Consider the following 17,643-nt stretch of genomic DNA (forward strand, 5'->3'; position numbering starts at 1 on the left):
GTAAAATACAATGTTGGGTACAATTGATGGGCAAGTAGATCTTATTTATTTATTTATTTACTTATTTATCACGCGATGCTATCGACCAAGAAATTACATGTATATGATTGCCCAGAAGCTTCCAGAGTATTGGAATAAATGTACAAAAAAATAAAGAAAAGTTTTCCTAACACATGAAAGATCATTATTCTGGACCAGCTAGCTTAATCAACTCACAAGTCCAGCGGATTCGCTATTGCAGAATATAATACACAATTTTTGAAGTAAAGTCCTTCTACTATAGAAAATACTTCAATTTAACAAGGAATAAAAAAATCATCATCTAAGTGTTTTTTTTTTATTATTATTACTTGATTACCTTTTGGAAATATGGCAACAAACTGGCGTTTGAACTAATTACTCTTACCGACTTATCGGAGAATACACAACGTGCCCTTGGCAAACCGAGGCGGTGTGTCTAGGTTGTTTCCATTAGTTCCCGCTCAATATTAAACGCGACCTCAAGAATTCGTAAGCTTTTAAGGATAGTTCGCTACCGGCTGCCATCAGACATAGTCAATAAGCTCAGAAATTTCCGAAAAGCAAGTCACGGAAGATGTTGGCGTTACAAAGCTTGGACTGTTTGGGCAAACTACATGTGTGATTTAATGAGAATCTGAGCCCAGTTCCTTTCTGTGTAGTTGTTAATGGTTTGTTTAACAAAATTAAGAGGTATCACATTTAAGTCGATGTTCAATATGTGCAGACAACTTCGTGTAACTCAGTAGCAGTAGCCAGCATCTTTAGTAAGCTTTGGTTACCGGCTCGGTACGTCGGACTCATTACGACTAAGTAATAGGGCACTCAGGTATTTCAACCCCTTTATTTGCCTACGGGTGACATTCACTCTTATTCGTAGACTCTTATTAGTATTCTTTTGGAAATCATATAGGACCAAGGTCATAAAGAGAGCTAATAATTCATACTATTATCTTAAAATCCGTTCATGTTTCTTTACAAACAGTGCTCGTTTTTATGTGCTTTATGCACTTAGGAAATGTTACTTATGTGGGAGCTCTTAACGGTAAAGTAGTTTTGTGATCTTGATCAGGTAGACTTTGATAGGAACGCGAGTCGTTGGATTCCATGCCTTATGGAACAAACTATCTTATCAACTGCTACTATCCGGACGATAATTGTCCCCGTACAGAAGATCACGTACTAGGAATCATACGACCCTCTGCCTATTATAATTTTTCTAACAATTTACCACCCGCATAATAGCCTCTTCTAAATTTCTTCATGTGATTAATGTGTTTATAATATTACAATTACACTTAATTGTAATGTGTTATTATCACTATAATATATTATATTTTGTTGGAATAGATGTTCACAAGCTTAACAAAATTTTAAAGATTTATGAGGTCGCGAACAAGTACCTTACTATAGGCTGATCCCAGAAATTGATCATTTTTTGGAAAAATTCTGTTCGCATTGTGCGTCAAAACCGATATGTGAGTTCAAATTGGTTATGAAGATCTAATTTTAATTTTTTAAACATACCATCTTAGCTTGAATCTCTGATATACCCCAGCAGCTAAGCGCGGGAATCACGCGTCCTTCAAACCCTATTAAGGATCAAAAAATAAGGTAACATTAACATGGTTAAAGTCATTCATTTATTGGTAAACGAGCTTAAGTCCAAATTATTTTTTATGTCACATCTGCAGGTCAGGGCAATCTGCCATTCACCAGATGTCTTTCGACTGCATATAATTACGTAATTTAAAAAATGTTTCACTTCTCACTGGTTTAAAGGTATTTGTTTCTTTTTTCGATATTAATCTTTACTGAATTTCAACGGATTGCTAAAAGTTAATTTCAGAGACCTGTTTTGGCTGGTAAAATTCGATCACACGATGGCAGTGTTTCTAGTCAAAAGAACCGCTCCAAATTTTAAAATTATTATTACAATTTGTGCGTGTATATCATATATGTCAAGAGGAAGAGGCATGCTGTTTTTTCTTCGTGGGGATAAACTTTTTATTCTTCGATTCTTCTTCCTTACCATGATCTTTCACGTTGCATTGCCTGTATAGCATTTTGTTTATCAACCGAATCAAAATATTTTTTGAAATTCCTCAGGCTGAATCTTTGTAACACATGTACTTTTTAGAGTCGCCTATTTTTATAAATAGCTCCATCGTACGGAAGTATCGTGCAATTATTATTGATTTTTAAGATTTACATAGTTGAAAGATTTGAATTGAACAGTTTATCATATTTTAGGAATATTCACTTGAAAAATAAACCGCCTGAGAAGGGAATATCCCTGCCGTGCGCAATTGTCAATATTCTAATAATATTACCACAATAAAATGATACGGAATATACAAGTAATACCATTAAGTAAACGAACTCAGAACACAAATTGCGAATCTAATATACACTTATAACATTGTGCCTGTTCTATTTTTGCGTATTATGTTTTATCATATCAGCATTGGCATCAAAATCCGTTCGTTTTATATCTAGAAAAAATAGGATTGACTTACTTTGAAACCATCGCCACCCATAAACGGGAACACTTCTGTAGGGGTTGACACAAGGTTGTTGTTTAATATGATCTTCAAGTCCAGGCTCTAATTTCAGGCTTAAGAGCATCATTTGAGCTGGTGTAGATGCTATCATAGAAGAAGCACCCGGGTTTGCTGCAGCGCCTCGAACACCGCCACCTTGACCACGGTTGCGAAACTCTTCCACAGAGAGATGGGATAGCTCAGCTTTAATTGGGCAAAAGAATACCAGTACAGCCGCAAGTTGCACACGTTGCTGCATGGCACTCATGGATGCAGCTTGCTTTAATCGTTTTTATTGCGCCGTACTAGGTACAGTAACCTTTATTGCCTTTAAGATGACAAGGACCTAGGTTATTGCTGGCTAACTACTTCGCTCATGCAACACCAATATTTAGAGAACGTTGTGATTGTAATATAGATCCTAGTAACACTGGAACTTCGAAGCTTGCACCGAGCAAACATGGGAGCCGTGGCACTCAATTAGACGATTGCTATCAATCTGACAGTTCTTCCGTTACAACCAAATGTGATGCCATTGTTATCCAGGTCGCCTCATATGGGATTTCCCAATCGAACTTAATGTCGAAACTAAATTGAAATATTGGTTTGTTATTGCAAAAAAATTTGAAATCGGCTAGAAATGAAACAGTGGCTACTGCACGGACTGTCAAGGGGAGCATGCACGCCAATCACTTCCGGCGCAATGGAAAGCTGGAAACGTCGTTTAGCATAGCAACACTCAACCATGCGGCAAATATTAGTATTTCATGTTACTAAAAATCATTATATATATATATATATATATATGCACACACTGTAATTTTATTGGACCGTTGTTCTTCGATGATACAGTGACTTGTGGTAATTGCTTGAATTTACGAATGATATCTTAAAGGCAAAGCCTACGCCAGACATTGACGACACTAGAAAATTTGGAAATTCATTGAAGCTTATAAATATATAGCCCACCGTTGTAGCGGTCTATTGTCACGAACGATAATAATTTGCGGTAGGTAGAGATGTTAGACATTTAATGTAATTTATATACAAATTATATGTGGATGAAAAACTCACTCTACATGATTTTTTTGAAGCTCGTTAGCCATAATAACTAGTGAAGATTCCAAGGTAATAAAATAAATCGGAGAACTTTAATTCATCTAGCAAAAATAATTTAGCGGATATAATAGTGTACATATCCCATTTTTACAAACTTTACAAAGGCTTTAAAAGTAATATGCATGAATTGAACTTATATTTAAGCATGTACCGTTTTCTGCGTGACAATACTTTTTCTTGCAATCTAAATTGCGTAGTTCTCACAGCCGCCTTTGTGTTGTTGCTATGGGGATTGCTCTCTTAATATAAAACGCTAAAGAAATGCATCTATTACCTTTTTCTCTAGCACTCTATTAAATGACTCTTTATAAGACTCTACTTAGTTGTATCTATTCAAATTATTTTATTTTATTTACGAAGATTCTGTGTCTTGCTTAGCTCATATAGTCCCATATAAAGAGCTGCATAGTCAAAATTTAAAGATTAGTAACGCGCTTCTCTAGAGAAAATTGTTTTTCATATGCTGTTTTAGCCATACCGGTTTCTAGTGAAATAAATAATATCCAAAATCTAACGTCGATTAGATTTTATTAAACAATAACGTAAGTTTACTTGTGTCTAGTGTTATTTTTTACATTTTCTATATGTCATATATATATATTAGTACAGACCAACTGTATGACCTTCCTTTTTTGATCGTGCGCAGTGCAGTGTCTAATTAACAACGCCCCACTATCGGCTTTGTATGACGAACTTAGATACGTCGAGTTTCAGCTAAATATATATATATATATGTATATATAGAAAAATCACCTCACCATTATATTAACTAGGAAAATAAGTTAATGCGGCATATGTTTGTTGCTGCCGTTTTTCCCAATTTGTCGTTTATTCAAGCTGCCGTTGGGCAGCTTTCTTTGTCACCTGTAATAACTTTGCACGGATTTTCAAATTTTACCTTAAAGCAACATTTACATGGTTAACAATTCATGAGTTGTAAATATCAGATCATATATGAACTCATTCAAAACTTAAAAAACTATAAAGAAAAGACAACTAAAAACAAATTTTTAGAAAATATAGAAATTACTAAATGTTTTGAGCTTAACATCCGGCACCGCCGATAGATATTCCATCAGGCGGTTGAATACATAGAAATGTAAATAAAAATATAAGACGATTAGCAGAAGATATGATTAAAAATGCTGCAAAACTCTGGAGATATATAGTATTTTTTTCAGTATTTTCAATCATATTGCCCTTATGTTTTCAGGCAATTTTATTTTGTTCGTTCTTTATGAGTTTTTTAATATTTTCTTTTTTGTTCACTTTTAAATTATTTAAAGTCCCAATTATTATAACCAAATGAAAAATGGTGCACCCACTTTAGGATTCAAACGCAGGTTAAATTTTAGACATCAGTCTCTACAGCATAGAAAAAGCTTTCCACCACAGATATAACACGTGACCACCACAGAATGATAAATTCGAAAAGGCAAATAACACGACTTGCAAAAACGTTTCCTGTCCAATACTTTTCAAATTGTCATTTTAATTTCTGTCACATATCACGTTTTAAATCAGATCTCAACTCGACAACTACATTTTGAGCTTGTACTGATTGTAAACTCGCTTTACATCATGTTTTTATTCCCTCTTTAAATAACTATTCATTACCCGTAAAAAGTTTTCTTCAGTACGATAAAACTGTTGACTATCTAGCGTTAGTGAATGTACACCAATATTTTTTAAACGTTTTTACAGTGATAGAACGATAATAATGGTCAACCATGTATGACCATTGATTATTTCATATTAATTGCACCTGTAAAAGGCCTGAAGAGATTAACTTATGATAGATACTTCGCAAATGTTTGATGAAGTTCTGATTGCAAATACTTAACAATGCTTGATCGCTTCGTGTTCGATTACCTGTTGTTTTGGAAACTGAACGCATGGCTGTTGTTAACATGATCGATACTATCAAACGGAAAGCATAAATTAATCGACAAGTAACTTACATGAACCCGCGGATGTTCTGTCCTGTAACGATACTTGGACCACCCCTGTAAGGCTACGCAGCTAATGATTTCTGCAGATGGTTAAATACAACAACATATTCGGATTATCCTAAAATAATCGAAATAGAAAAGAAAAAGATTTGACTAGTTGAAAGCTAAGTTTAAATTTTCATTGTTAATTCACTATAACATTAATATTACTATAATTTTGGAGCATAGTTTTAATAAAAATATGTTACATACTTAATCAGTCTACTGCCATAGAATAACAATGAACTAGAATTGCTTAATCAGTGTAAAATCTTGTTAAGACTGTCCGTATATATCCGTACGAAATTTCACATTTTTTCTAAATTCGTCATATATATACACAGATGCATTTCGCACTCCCAAGTATGTTTTCAAGTATGCCGTTTTCACGATTGATAACGATGGTAACATTGCTAAATAACAAGTATCAATTTTAAAACCTGTTTAATTGAAAACGATTAATTTTTTGCATGGTCTACTTCATATAATTATCTAATCCAATGATCTAATCGTTCGGTTTAACGCCGAGAAAGATTATAATAATTTGCTTGTTCATTGCAAGTCAATGCTACAGTGGTAATAATAGTGGTTGAGGCTCAAATGAACTAAAATAGCAAAATTACTTTTACGAGTTAAGATTAACTACTATAAACAGAATTCGGATCCAATTTAATTATTCTATTTTAAACCTTGGCAAGCATTCCTTTCACAATGCTTAACCCCAATTATTAAGTGTCCATCAAGCTAAAAGGGGTCTTAGATGTGTTCTAACACATCTAAATACACATTAAATCCACAGCATTAATATTTTTAGAGATTTAGTATACTACAAGTCAAAAGTTGATACAGTATTCTTAGAACTGTTTGTTGCCTCTACTCAAAATTATCTATTTAATTTAATTATGTCGTCTCCAGCGATAAAATCAACGTGTACACATAATAATGGTGGCACACATAATGGTGCAACTACAGCGTGAAGAGGATAATATATAATGATAATCTAAGGTCAGCAGTTATTGTTTTAGGCAAAATTCAGTCTATGAAAACTAGAGCGAAATTATCGTAGATCAGCGGATTCATAGAATCACGGTTTAAGATTATTAGAAATCGTGTAGTGCTGAGTCCTATGTATGAGAGGTATGATAAACATGAATAACATCTATTTTAATCCAGGAGTCACATGTTATCGATTCCTTCTAAATTTCTTCTAAATTGTACCTTCGAGCGCTACCAATTATTAAGGAACATGCGAGGCGCCTTCATTTTCATTTTTTTTTTAGGCGTTTTTTCATTTCTAGCATGTATTTACATTTGTCTAGAGCTATGCGACTACCAGATTCACCACATAAATTATATACGATTTTGTTAATATTACTAAAAAAGATCAGTAGATAAATCTATGATGCCACCTGAGTAGATACTTTGTTATATCAAATGAGTGCAGATTTGTAATTGAAACATTCAAAGTAGACGTATGAAAATAACGATGATATTTTTTCGATTCAACATGGCACTCGAACGAATACAAACATATTCCATATACTATTAGCTAGTGCTTATATTGTTGTTTACGGCGATATATTAGGCTTACCACTGCTTAAAATATTTAAGTTGGCGTGTCTGAACTCCGATAATTACTCCATCATATTTACACGCACACCTTAGCCAGCAACTGGAAAGTTCCTCAAAGGTTTATATTTGCGATATGTATTGCTATGAATGTTTCCATAATATATAACTGTTTCCAGTTAACTAACGTTTGCAGATTTAATTAATCAACTAACCTTTCTACTGCATTGAAGCAAGCATAATTTCACAGATCTAACGCAAGAGAATCTAGGAGTTGGAGCCAGTGCCTAATTTGCGACACTTGATAAACTTGACACTTGCGACACTTGATTTTCATTAATGGGCTATTCTGTTCAGAAGTTTCGTTAAATGTGATAGATATGAAGAAAAATTAATTTCTTTCTTATTTCATACTGTTGAAAATACTGAAATAATATTTCTTTTTCGTTTGACCACTTATTTGCAGAAAACTCATCAACTGCAATTATCATCAGTATACTAGGCTCAAATCTAGTACTGGCAGGTAACTCGGCGCATAGGTTTGATTCTAACCGAAGAGAACTCCATCTAACCTCTTTTATTTTCGACTATAAGCTGCAAAACGATCCGTTTTTCGGCCCTTTTCAATATTAAATCCTTCCTAACTAGATCGTTGGGATCAAAGTTGTAAGTTAAGTATACTTAGCATAGATGTGACAATGCTTAATTGTACGTACAGACGTAAAATTCGGAGAATTAGGTCTTGCCAACACATGCATCAATTTTCCCAAATTTTAAGAACAGATTGACCTTGAGAAACCAAAAAATTATCTTTAAAATAAGCGTTGTAGATATTGCCACTTTTTTGCTTTTTGTTGTAAAAAAAATTATTAATTTTTGTTGAAGAGGTGCAGTTTACAAAGAGAACTTCTTCAACAATAGTTAAGTAAACAAGTGTTTAAATAGAAACTATGAATCTACTGTTACTGCTTGCTGGCAAAATATCTTTTGCAAGTGATGCTTATTTACAACATCATGAAAAGTTGAAAATCGACAACTATTTAAACCACTTATTCTTGTAGAAGCTAAGGCGAACGATGGTGACGTAATGGAAAATACCAACGCCTATGTAATTATTATATTTTACCGCAGTAATGTGAGCTCGTTCCATTTCATAATGCCGATTCAATATACTGTAAGAAAATCTGTTCCTTGCAGGCATCATCAGTGGATTTGGGACTTCTTTGCAGTTGTGATTAAAAAAATGCCTTTTTTGCTTGGAATTTGTAGTTTGAGTCTTTATAAATAGCTCTATAATATACCGCTACCTATTAAATTACATGGCTAGTCGCACTACGTTAGATACTTCCAAAGCAGCAACGATCGTCAGTAAAAGAACAACTCAGAAGAAGCTGTTGGGTATTTTAAAATTAAACATCACCTGCCCCATTGTCTACTCTTATGTAAAGGCCCGGTACCCCACGTCCGCTTAACGAGATCGGCAGCTTTTTCACCAATCATAATGGCTGGTGCATTCGTGTTTCCCGATACAATATCAGGCATTATAGAGGCGTCGGCCACTCGGAGACCCGTCACTCCTTGCACCCTTTAAATCCAAGAAAAATAGAAGCCCGTAGTGCCTATTACTAGCTTCACTGCTCACAACCTAATGTATTCTTTTACTTTATTTTTATATTGGTCTGATATTTTTGTATTTTTTATGATAGACCCTGAACGGCCATTTAACACTGCTCTTCTTTAAAGTAAAAGATAGACTTACCTGAGCTCGGGATCAACGACAGCATTAGAGTCCCAAGCAGGACCCATTTTGCAGGTTCCCACAGGATGATAAATTGTACTAGTTATTGTGCGAGCCATGCATGCAAGATATTCGTCTGACCAAGAGCTATAGTGCTCGCAGCCGGGAATCGGTTCTGCCCACAATTTTGTATCAAATGCCTTGAACGCTGGCGTTTGAGATAGCGAAATGCAGAATTTCATACCTGACCAAATATCAAGAATGTACGTTAGAAAAATATCACATTAAGCGAAGCTCTAGTTCATCTAGAGGTTGAATTTTACTAGAAGCAAATCGTAAAAGTATACACAAAAGTGTAAAGTAAATTTTGTGCATTTTTCACGCGAATCATACAGAAGCAGGTAGATCATGCCCACTAGTTTTACATGAAGTACATTTAAATGCATACAGATTACTTGGGAAATAGAATCACACACATACTTTAAATAAAGCACTTACCAGTGATTTCCTATATTGTAATCTCTGTGGCTTTGCCAACCGCTTCGAATTAAAAGAAAAGATATATCTCTAAAAGAAATCGCAGACTTCTGAGAGAATCTTCACAAGAAAAAGGGAGATTATTATTATTATTAAACGTTATTAGCATTAACAGCCAAGACAAGTAATGTAAAAAAGCTGATTCCGTATTAGAGACAGGGAAAAAAGAGCACAAAAAGTACATGCAAAGTAATAATCACTCTTTATATTATAGCAAATATACTAAATAAGGAGTCATTCGTACCTCAACAAATAGAAAATAATGGAATGTATAAGCCCTCTCTGCAGATCACGAAATCATGAAAAATAAACCAAAGATATAAGATGCCAAATTCAGGTAGTTATATAGAAGGTGGGCAGAACAATAGAGGAAAAAGGATAAACGGGGAAATCCAAAACCAACAAACAAAAAGCAGTATACGAAAAGTGGTATATTGATTTTTCCCATTTGTCATTTTCGAAAATTATTGGTAACATTACTCATCAAGTAAGTCATTAGTACCTCAAAACGATGTTATATTTAAATTATGATTAAGGTAAATATAATACCTTCAACGAGAGTTCGAATATCATGTGGATGCGTGAGATACTTCGGATCGATCGTAGGCGGATCATAGGGAGATATTGTGCGAAGCTTCAAAAAGCCGCGTGACTTTGGACGCAACAAGACAGGAAAGATAGACACACCATCCTTGTAGAGATGTGGAATATAATAACGTTCCCATAGCTGTAAAAATTGAACATATTTGCAAAATTTAAATCATGAATAACATAGTGATTGTTGATTTTCTGACAAATTCTAGTAATTATATGAAAAAACGGCTCGTAGTATGAGTTCCATACCAAAATTATTGAACACTGAATACGAAAACTCAAAAGCGATGCTACTTCATACGGAATTCCTATAGTCTGAATTCCTCAAAACAATCTTCTGCAATCAGTTTTTTTTATTTAATACTTTGAAAACTTGGGCTAAAGAGCAATCATTCCTTCAGTTATTATAATATTATATTCTGTTAATGGGTGATTTTCTATGGTCGCAATTTTCTGAGCCATGGTGTGGTTAGACCCACGTCTACACTTCATTGCAGTAAACATTTAATCTACATACATTTGTAAGGCAATGACTGGGCTAAAAACCGCCAAAAAAATTGCAACGCATCCTATAAAAACTGCATTCAAAAACATGCGGAACGATTCACAAAGCAACTATTGTACATAGGAGATACACTGTCCCGGCAACAACGTGCTGTATGTTTCTATAGATTTATACAAATTCTAAAGGATACTCAATGCAGAACAGTTAAGTACTGCGTAGTAGGTGCATTCAGAATTGCTACTACTAGTACGTGGTAGATAATTATTGTACGCATAGAAATTAACAAAACAGATCGTCTGGGTTCAAATTTGGTGCAGACACGCTTGAACTCCAGAAAAAACAATTTGATTTTTAGCAATGCTAAATAACGATATCGAGGCTGTCGCAGACGTACTAGATACGATTTAAATCAATAATAAATAATTCGAAAAACCATTTGAACTACTTGCTTTACGTTTTACACCGTTAATACGCTAAATTAAAGATATAATCTTTATTCACGTCAACCATACTCTTAGCGAACCTATATATATATATATATATATATATATATATATATAGGTTATAATATATATTATTACCGTTTTGATTATTACAATTCTAATAACGACTAGCTTTTAGCCGGAAATTCTAATAAATGTTTCACTTGATACGGCAGAGCATTCTTGTTAAATTGAAGCTTTTAGTTTCTCAGTGCCGTCAATTTTGTAACGTAGAATTTTTGAGGCATCTACAAAAAAAGTTGATTGGGATCAGGTCTAGTAAACAGGTAGTGGATGTGAAGCCTCCTTGTCAAATTCGCATTGAGATATGCTCTTACGTCACTATGAAAGTGCATAGGCGATGTTATTGGAAGTAAGGTTTGTCATCTTTACTATTTTCCCACATACGTATTAAACCAAGTATACGTATTAAACTAAGGTTCAAATAAGTGGCACCGATCAGAACGCACCGTAACGTCTGGTAAGTTTCTATAGTGTTTTTGCGTTGGGTTTACAAATAAGTGCATTCATGTCGATTAGTCATGCCATTCAATTTACTTATAACAATCTTCTGGGAAAACCGTGAATATTGTCCATATTTTTGGCTTGGTTCACTACAACTTTTTAGTATTTTTGTTGACTCGTGGAACTCGCTGGTGCTGTTAGTCTTTCGGCACATTGCCTATAATCATCCTAAACAGTTAAATAATTGCTAGACGTATCTTTTATCCGATTAAGATTCTAAGTCGCATAAGTGGAGTTGCCTGAACCTGCTTACGACAGTGATTTACACTTCTGCTGTATTTTCGTATTTCCAGTATAAATCTAAAATAAATTTTCTGCGTTCAAAAATTAATCTCTGTCGATTCCTTCCCAATTAATTTAATCCCGAAGAGAAAAAAATTATCCGCTAAATAGTCATTTTTTCGGGACACCCTGTGTATATACATATATATATTTAGGTTAGAGCATTCAAATTCAAAAAAATTTGTCGAGCTATCTGTCGTAGTGTGCATGCGCTTATTCGTTACCCTTGATATAAGAAGAAGCCGGTTTTAACAACAACACAAGCTCGTCATGGCGGGAAACATTGCGTCGTCTTCGCGAAAGCTTCGCGTTCAGCGAAGCTTAACTATTTTCTAATCCCTTCTTGCGTTTGGGGAAGCGTCAACGCGTTATCGCCGGCATTCATATGGTTTAAGAAAAATCAGAGCGAGATTCTCATGAGCTAAACCAGATTCTCAATAAAAGATAGATTTTTCCTCGAAAATTTATCAAAATAACTCAAAAAGCCGTTTTTGATATACCTGGATCTTGGACATTGAAATAAACAGCCGTTCCAGGAAGGAGAACATCAATTGTTTTTTGCGTTTACCTTACCTGCTATCAGCCTGTTTCTTTTTTTTAAAGCGTGTGTTTCAGCGACACTAATCAATCTTCTTCAACGAATATCGCTTGCAGCATGATTACAATAAACACATTTCTTGCGGATTTGAGAAATATTTTGACAATGACTACTTAATGGTCTAGATCTTGAGTTAAAGATGTATTTATATTAAGTATAAGCGATTATATTAAGTACATACAACCGCAAGAAATGATACATTTAGAGCATGCGAAAAAATTCGTCAAGTATCTGTTTGCTTAGATATAGTTCTAGGAACAACAGAAAGAAAACGTAGAAGAAACTTTCACGTTTTTTCAGTCACGAGTTTTGGAGATCAGCGAATGACTATTCTGCGAAGGAGTTTTATATACCCTCAACCGACCGTAACCGGAAATACATTTATTGTAATTATATAATTTGTACTATCATTTCACTCCCCCACGCTACCGTGCAGGATGCATCCGCAACTTGCTTTGCAGCACTCTACTTTGTCTTGAGCCAACCAAAAGCAATTTCCGTGACGTATAAGGATATTGGCGTGAAAGAATCAAAAAGACGGACTCTCCGCGGCAGAGGAACCGACGGCAGGAGTGGTCGTTTTTTGGGGGACTCGTCTCGATTGGCTGAATCGGGCATGGACCTCCTCTGTTCACAACTTGGGTGCAGGACGACCGGATCCCTGGGCTAACCGCGACTTTTCAACTCTAACAGCACAGCCTCGAACCTGCGGAGAAATTTAAATAGCGTTACGCTTAGGGCCTTGATGATTATAGTGCTTACAGTAAAGGTGACCGTCGGAAGCCTTCACGGTTTTTGCCGAGTTGTTCCAGCGGAAACACAAAGAGGTGCTTTGTGACGGTGCGCATCACACGCTTCACTAACCTGTTTACGTGCGCGGGAGTTGAGGCAGTCCTCAATAAGCGAATATTGATACGTGACAAACTGCCATCCGCGCCGGCCGCAGAAACTAGCTGGTGCCTCCGTAGCTATTTCGTCCGTAAACTCATACTGGTTCTGAATAATATAGAGGATCTCTATCGAAATCTGGGTCGTCGCGCAGCGCGCCGAGAAAAGGCCAAAAATATGGATACAATAGTCTGTGCTCACTAGCACGCACAAAAACGCCCGAGGCATGCGTAAAGGAGCCTTATAAAGTGCAGGCCTATCTTTGCGAAAAAGAACATTAACGGTTTTACAGGCGTCTGGGGAAGACGGCGCTTGTGGTTGAGGATGCCACAGTCATATAACAGCTCCAAGGCTCATTGGGCCAGCCTTAGATTTATCTTACTTGGCAGGTAGTTACAGCGATACCGTCAATGTTCACTATAAAACGGAAATTTGTACAAGCATAAATGCTTCTTCACTGCCCAGACAACAGCCAAACACTTTAGATGGCATTCGGTCACCTTTTGACACTAAGTATTTTCTTTTTGCTTCCTTTTGTTGTTTCACCTTTTGGACCAAGAGACGTTTACTCGAATAGCCTTTTACACGCTATACGTCTCCATCGAACTGGACAAGCATCGTTCCCAGAGCGACGCCGCTCGTTCGGTCTTCCCGGAAATGTTGCCCAAAAATGGGTTTACTAGTCACGATACCTTTTAAAAACAAAAGCTCTCTTATAAGGCGCAAGCAATGCAAAAGAGACGTTTGCAGCAAATTATGCAGCGGGTTCGTTCTCTTAGCGAAATTTGAAATTTTAATTAGCGGATCGACAGCTCCAGGGAGCTCAGTTGAGGAACAATAGTGGTTGGCGTTAAGACGTCTATTAACGCAATATTTTCTTAATCAATGGAGATTCCCAGAGGAAAATCCCATATCTAAGGACCTTCACCACAACAAATAGAAATGGCAGCACGGAGATCAGTGCATCCAGGAGACGTTACCCATGGTTTTTGAAGCCTTAAGAGAATGCGATCACAGCACTATATTCTCGTAAGACGGGTTAGGGGGGTCTGGAACTTACCCAGTATCCGGTTAATCAGCCGCATGAGCGTTGCCAGTGCATCGACCAACTTGAGAGAACAAGAGCATTTGCTTGAATTATCATAGACTGCTTGATATTAAAAAAAAGTTTTTTTTCATTACCAGGTGCCAAGGAAATCTATCAACAGTCATTCGTCAAGGCCAAGGCGGAGGATACTTAGGCTCCTTACACGACAAGAGCATCGCTAATTTTTCATACATTTATCAATGGGTGTCATAAACAATTCCTTCTACGTAAAACACCATGATTCTCTTCTTTAAACAACATTTTTAACCCGTTAAAAACATAACTTACATATCAATTCAGCTCATTTTATTAAAATATCAGCTAACTTTTAGTTGACATTTTTAGAAACCTGCTTAAAAAGAATTTTTAATTCACCCGGAACACGTTTTTACCGCATTATTATAGGAGCGGAAACGGATGTCACACATTTTTTTATACTGAAATATCCCTTCATATATACCAATTGATGTAAAGGATGGATATCAACAAAGAAGTACTTATGTAGAAAAATAATTTATATACTTAAGTATTTTCCGTAGAAACGTACTTAACTTCGAAAACAATTGCTTAGTAACAATGTTTGTTATAAACATTGTTTTGAGTGTGAACTCGAAGCACATTATCACTTCACCGTCATGTATGCGAGACAAACCCATAACGGGTTTTCGACCCTTTTTATTTATACATTTTAACGATGTTTCCTTTGAAAACTCCTAGAAAGTAATATTACCAAAATGCTAGCTATATGAACCGCTTAAGTCTTACGATTGATTTACATAAAAATTTCGCTCAGAACTTGTTTCGAGGAAATTTTCATTTTATTACCATAAAGAGAAATAAATGTTACGTTTAATTTTTTACACTTCATGCCGAAATACCCGTTCTGTGCATAGAAATATGCATTAGCTTTATTCAGCTCGTCGAGGTCTATCGATTGGTAACAAAAATATCTCGTTTCCTAGCTATACAGAACATCACAAGTTCACCCGTCTATTTGACAACAGATTTGGGTATAGAAACACGAATTTTACTTTAACTTGGCCCGAAAGCTTTCGATGCTTTCAATTGATTCTAGGACTTGTCACAAAAAGCAAACGAACCTCACTTTCAATTGTTTGCTATTTTTATGTTTAAATATTCTTTTTAAATATAAGAACATGTGCAGCGTTTTCTTCAGCTCCCTCCAAACCACTTTTATGCCGACAGATATGTAGCATTTTATTCACTTTAACGTAATCGATCGGCTGGTATCAAAAAATACTTTTCACACCGTATATCCATATACCCATAGAAAGAAATTTACAGATATGCAAAGTGATTCCCAACAAAAATCCTAAAAAGAAGAGGTTTCAGAAAACGTACCTCGATCAAATAGATACAAAAGGTATGACATGCGCTTCACAGCCATGTAAGAGGTAATTCGCCTGAAGACCTACATGTAATTCGATTCTCCTAATTCAGTCAATCAATTCGGCAATATTTACCCTGTTGCAAGTAGCTTACTTTGCTTGCAGCGTTTTTTTCATTGCATTGTTTTATCAGTCCTGCTGCCATGCTGCAATTGGTTGATTAGCCCATTTTGGTAATTGTTTAGTATCGTTGTAGTATTGTTTAGTAAGCCCAATATCCTGTTGCATTTACATTGTTTCCTCATTTAAATTAATTCTCACATCCGGAAAAATAAATTGGACAGTAACTATGAGTAATCCGTTAAAGCATGGCATTTATCCCACGCTTCTATTTAAAAAATGGTCATGCAAAGCCACTAAAATGTCACTCACGGATTCTAAACGGTAGGCGCACAAGGTGTCAAAATAGAGATGTTAGCCCAAATTAATAACGTACACTATGGGAAAACATGTTTTCCAGGCAAAAAACACTCGGTTGACTTGTTTTGTGACATCTATACAATGCGATGGTTGATGTGGATTAACATTCTGCCTCACGAGAAAAACCTTACTCCACGGACAACAGTAATTTTTGAATAGGGTCCATGATCAACGCAAGTCTTCCTACAAGGCGACCCAAAAAAACTCTGGGTGCACTCCATAAGAGCGCTGTTGCATCTTTAATTGTTTTGGCTTGAAAAAATGTCCCTATGGCTATTAGTAGTATAAATACTATACTGAACAAGCTTTGCGCCCGTTTTACTTTTATATACATTTTACTCACCTGTATTGTTATATTTATTAGAAAGAACGTCGAATAACGAGCAAGTATTAAGCTAATCCTAATGAATATAAATCTAATAGCAGCTTACAAAGCAGCTTTCCACGTAACGTACGTTGAGCACACTGGTTCAACCTGTGTCTTCTAAACAGCGTTTTATATCGGATAGTCTATTGATGCTCCAGCAGGCTTTTTGTACATTGCTCGACAGACCATGTTGCATGAATTCGATCATTTTGTTGCAGGAGTGATTGGTTATATTATTGGATTAGTGCTTTATTCCTATTGCAATGTTTTAGTAAATTCGTTTATTTGAAAATGTTCGGTTAGTCCTTGCTGCTTAAAGAAAAAATTGAGCTCGTTTTTGAAATCATCAGTAAAAAAGTGTTCCAATTTTACTCAGCTTCTTAAACAATTATTCCCGCTCTTCTATCGGACTTAATCTGAACAGCAATTTCTATTCGTTTTGTAGTAAAGATCAATAATGATTCAAGAATCTCATCGATCTTTTGAAGATCGACGAGTCTTTAGCTGTTGTGAAACACCAACAATATAGATTGTCCTTTTGCCATAGTCCCTATACATGTTCGACGACAATATGTCTATGGCATTCAGTGTTGTTTTAGATTTTCAGCCGCGCAAGGTGACAGGCGGCACACGCATAACTGCACTGTCTAGCTTGAACAAATTTGAAATATAGTTACAATTGTAGCACATTTCTCTCTGCAAAGTTTCCTGTCAAAGGTTCGGCTGGGAAAAAATGGGCACAATTACCTGTGTAGCATTATAGCCCTATAAGGCTAGCCTTAGAGCTGTTGCGTCTTGCTTGCAATAGCAGGCAACATAAATTGGCCCTATTGTCTTACACTAGGTAATATCGGGTAAAGTTGATACGCATAGCGTTAGGGAATTCCCTGTGCAGAGCGACAATCAAATGTCGGATTGACTTTATATTGTAAACTATATCAACAATACAAAAAACAGCTCGCGTACGCTAA

General features: G+C 35.7%; 2 protein-coding genes across 9 annotated transcripts in view; both read right to left on the reverse strand.

Annotated features, from left to right (window-relative positions):
* Positions 1 to 4,048, reverse strand: part of LOC111261447 (uncharacterized) — a 34,997-nt gene extending 30,949 nt beyond the window's left edge. For 3 of the 4 annotated variants that reach the window (XM_086968710.1, XM_086968709.1, XM_022834963.2), the window contains exons 1-2: positions 2,538 to 4,048; positions 1,546 to 1,610 (exon numbers count right to left, since the gene is read on the reverse strand). In XM_086968710.1, coding sequence (XP_086824836.1) covers positions 1,546 to 1,610; positions 2,538 to 2,829 — 357 coding nt within the window. In that variant the 5' untranslated portion in view covers positions 2,830 to 4,048. The remainder of the gene's footprint in view (positions 1 to 1,545; positions 1,611 to 2,537) is intronic. The other variant, XM_022834964.2, reaches the window with a different exon arrangement.
* A 141-nt stretch (positions 4,049 to 4,189) lies between these two features.
* LOC111261446 (glucose dehydrogenase [FAD, quinone]) overlaps positions 4,190 to 17,643 on the reverse strand; it is a 70,737-nt gene continuing 57,283 nt past the window's right edge. For 2 of the 5 annotated variants that reach the window (XM_022834960.2, XM_086968708.1), the window contains 4 exons: positions 10,065 to 10,242; positions 9,000 to 9,222; positions 8,661 to 8,825; positions 4,190 to 5,750 (listed from right to left, as the gene is read on the reverse strand). In XM_022834960.2, coding sequence (XP_022690695.1) covers positions 5,723 to 5,750; positions 8,661 to 8,825; positions 9,000 to 9,222; positions 10,065 to 10,242 — 594 coding nt within the window. In that variant the 3' untranslated portion in view covers positions 4,190 to 5,722. Of the gene's footprint in view, positions 5,751 to 7,262; positions 7,344 to 8,660; positions 8,826 to 8,999; positions 9,223 to 10,064; positions 10,243 to 17,643 lie in introns of all 5 variants that reach the window. The other 3 variants (XR_015311505.1, XM_022834961.2, XM_022834962.2) reach the window with 3 other exon arrangements.

Source organism: Varroa jacobsoni, unplaced genomic scaffold, assembly GCF_002532875.2.
Source record: "Varroa jacobsoni isolate VJ856 unplaced genomic scaffold, vjacob_1.0 scaffold_555, whole genome shotgun sequence".
Classification (NCBI taxonomy): domain Eukaryota; kingdom Metazoa; phylum Arthropoda; class Arachnida; order Mesostigmata; family Varroidae; genus Varroa; species Varroa jacobsoni.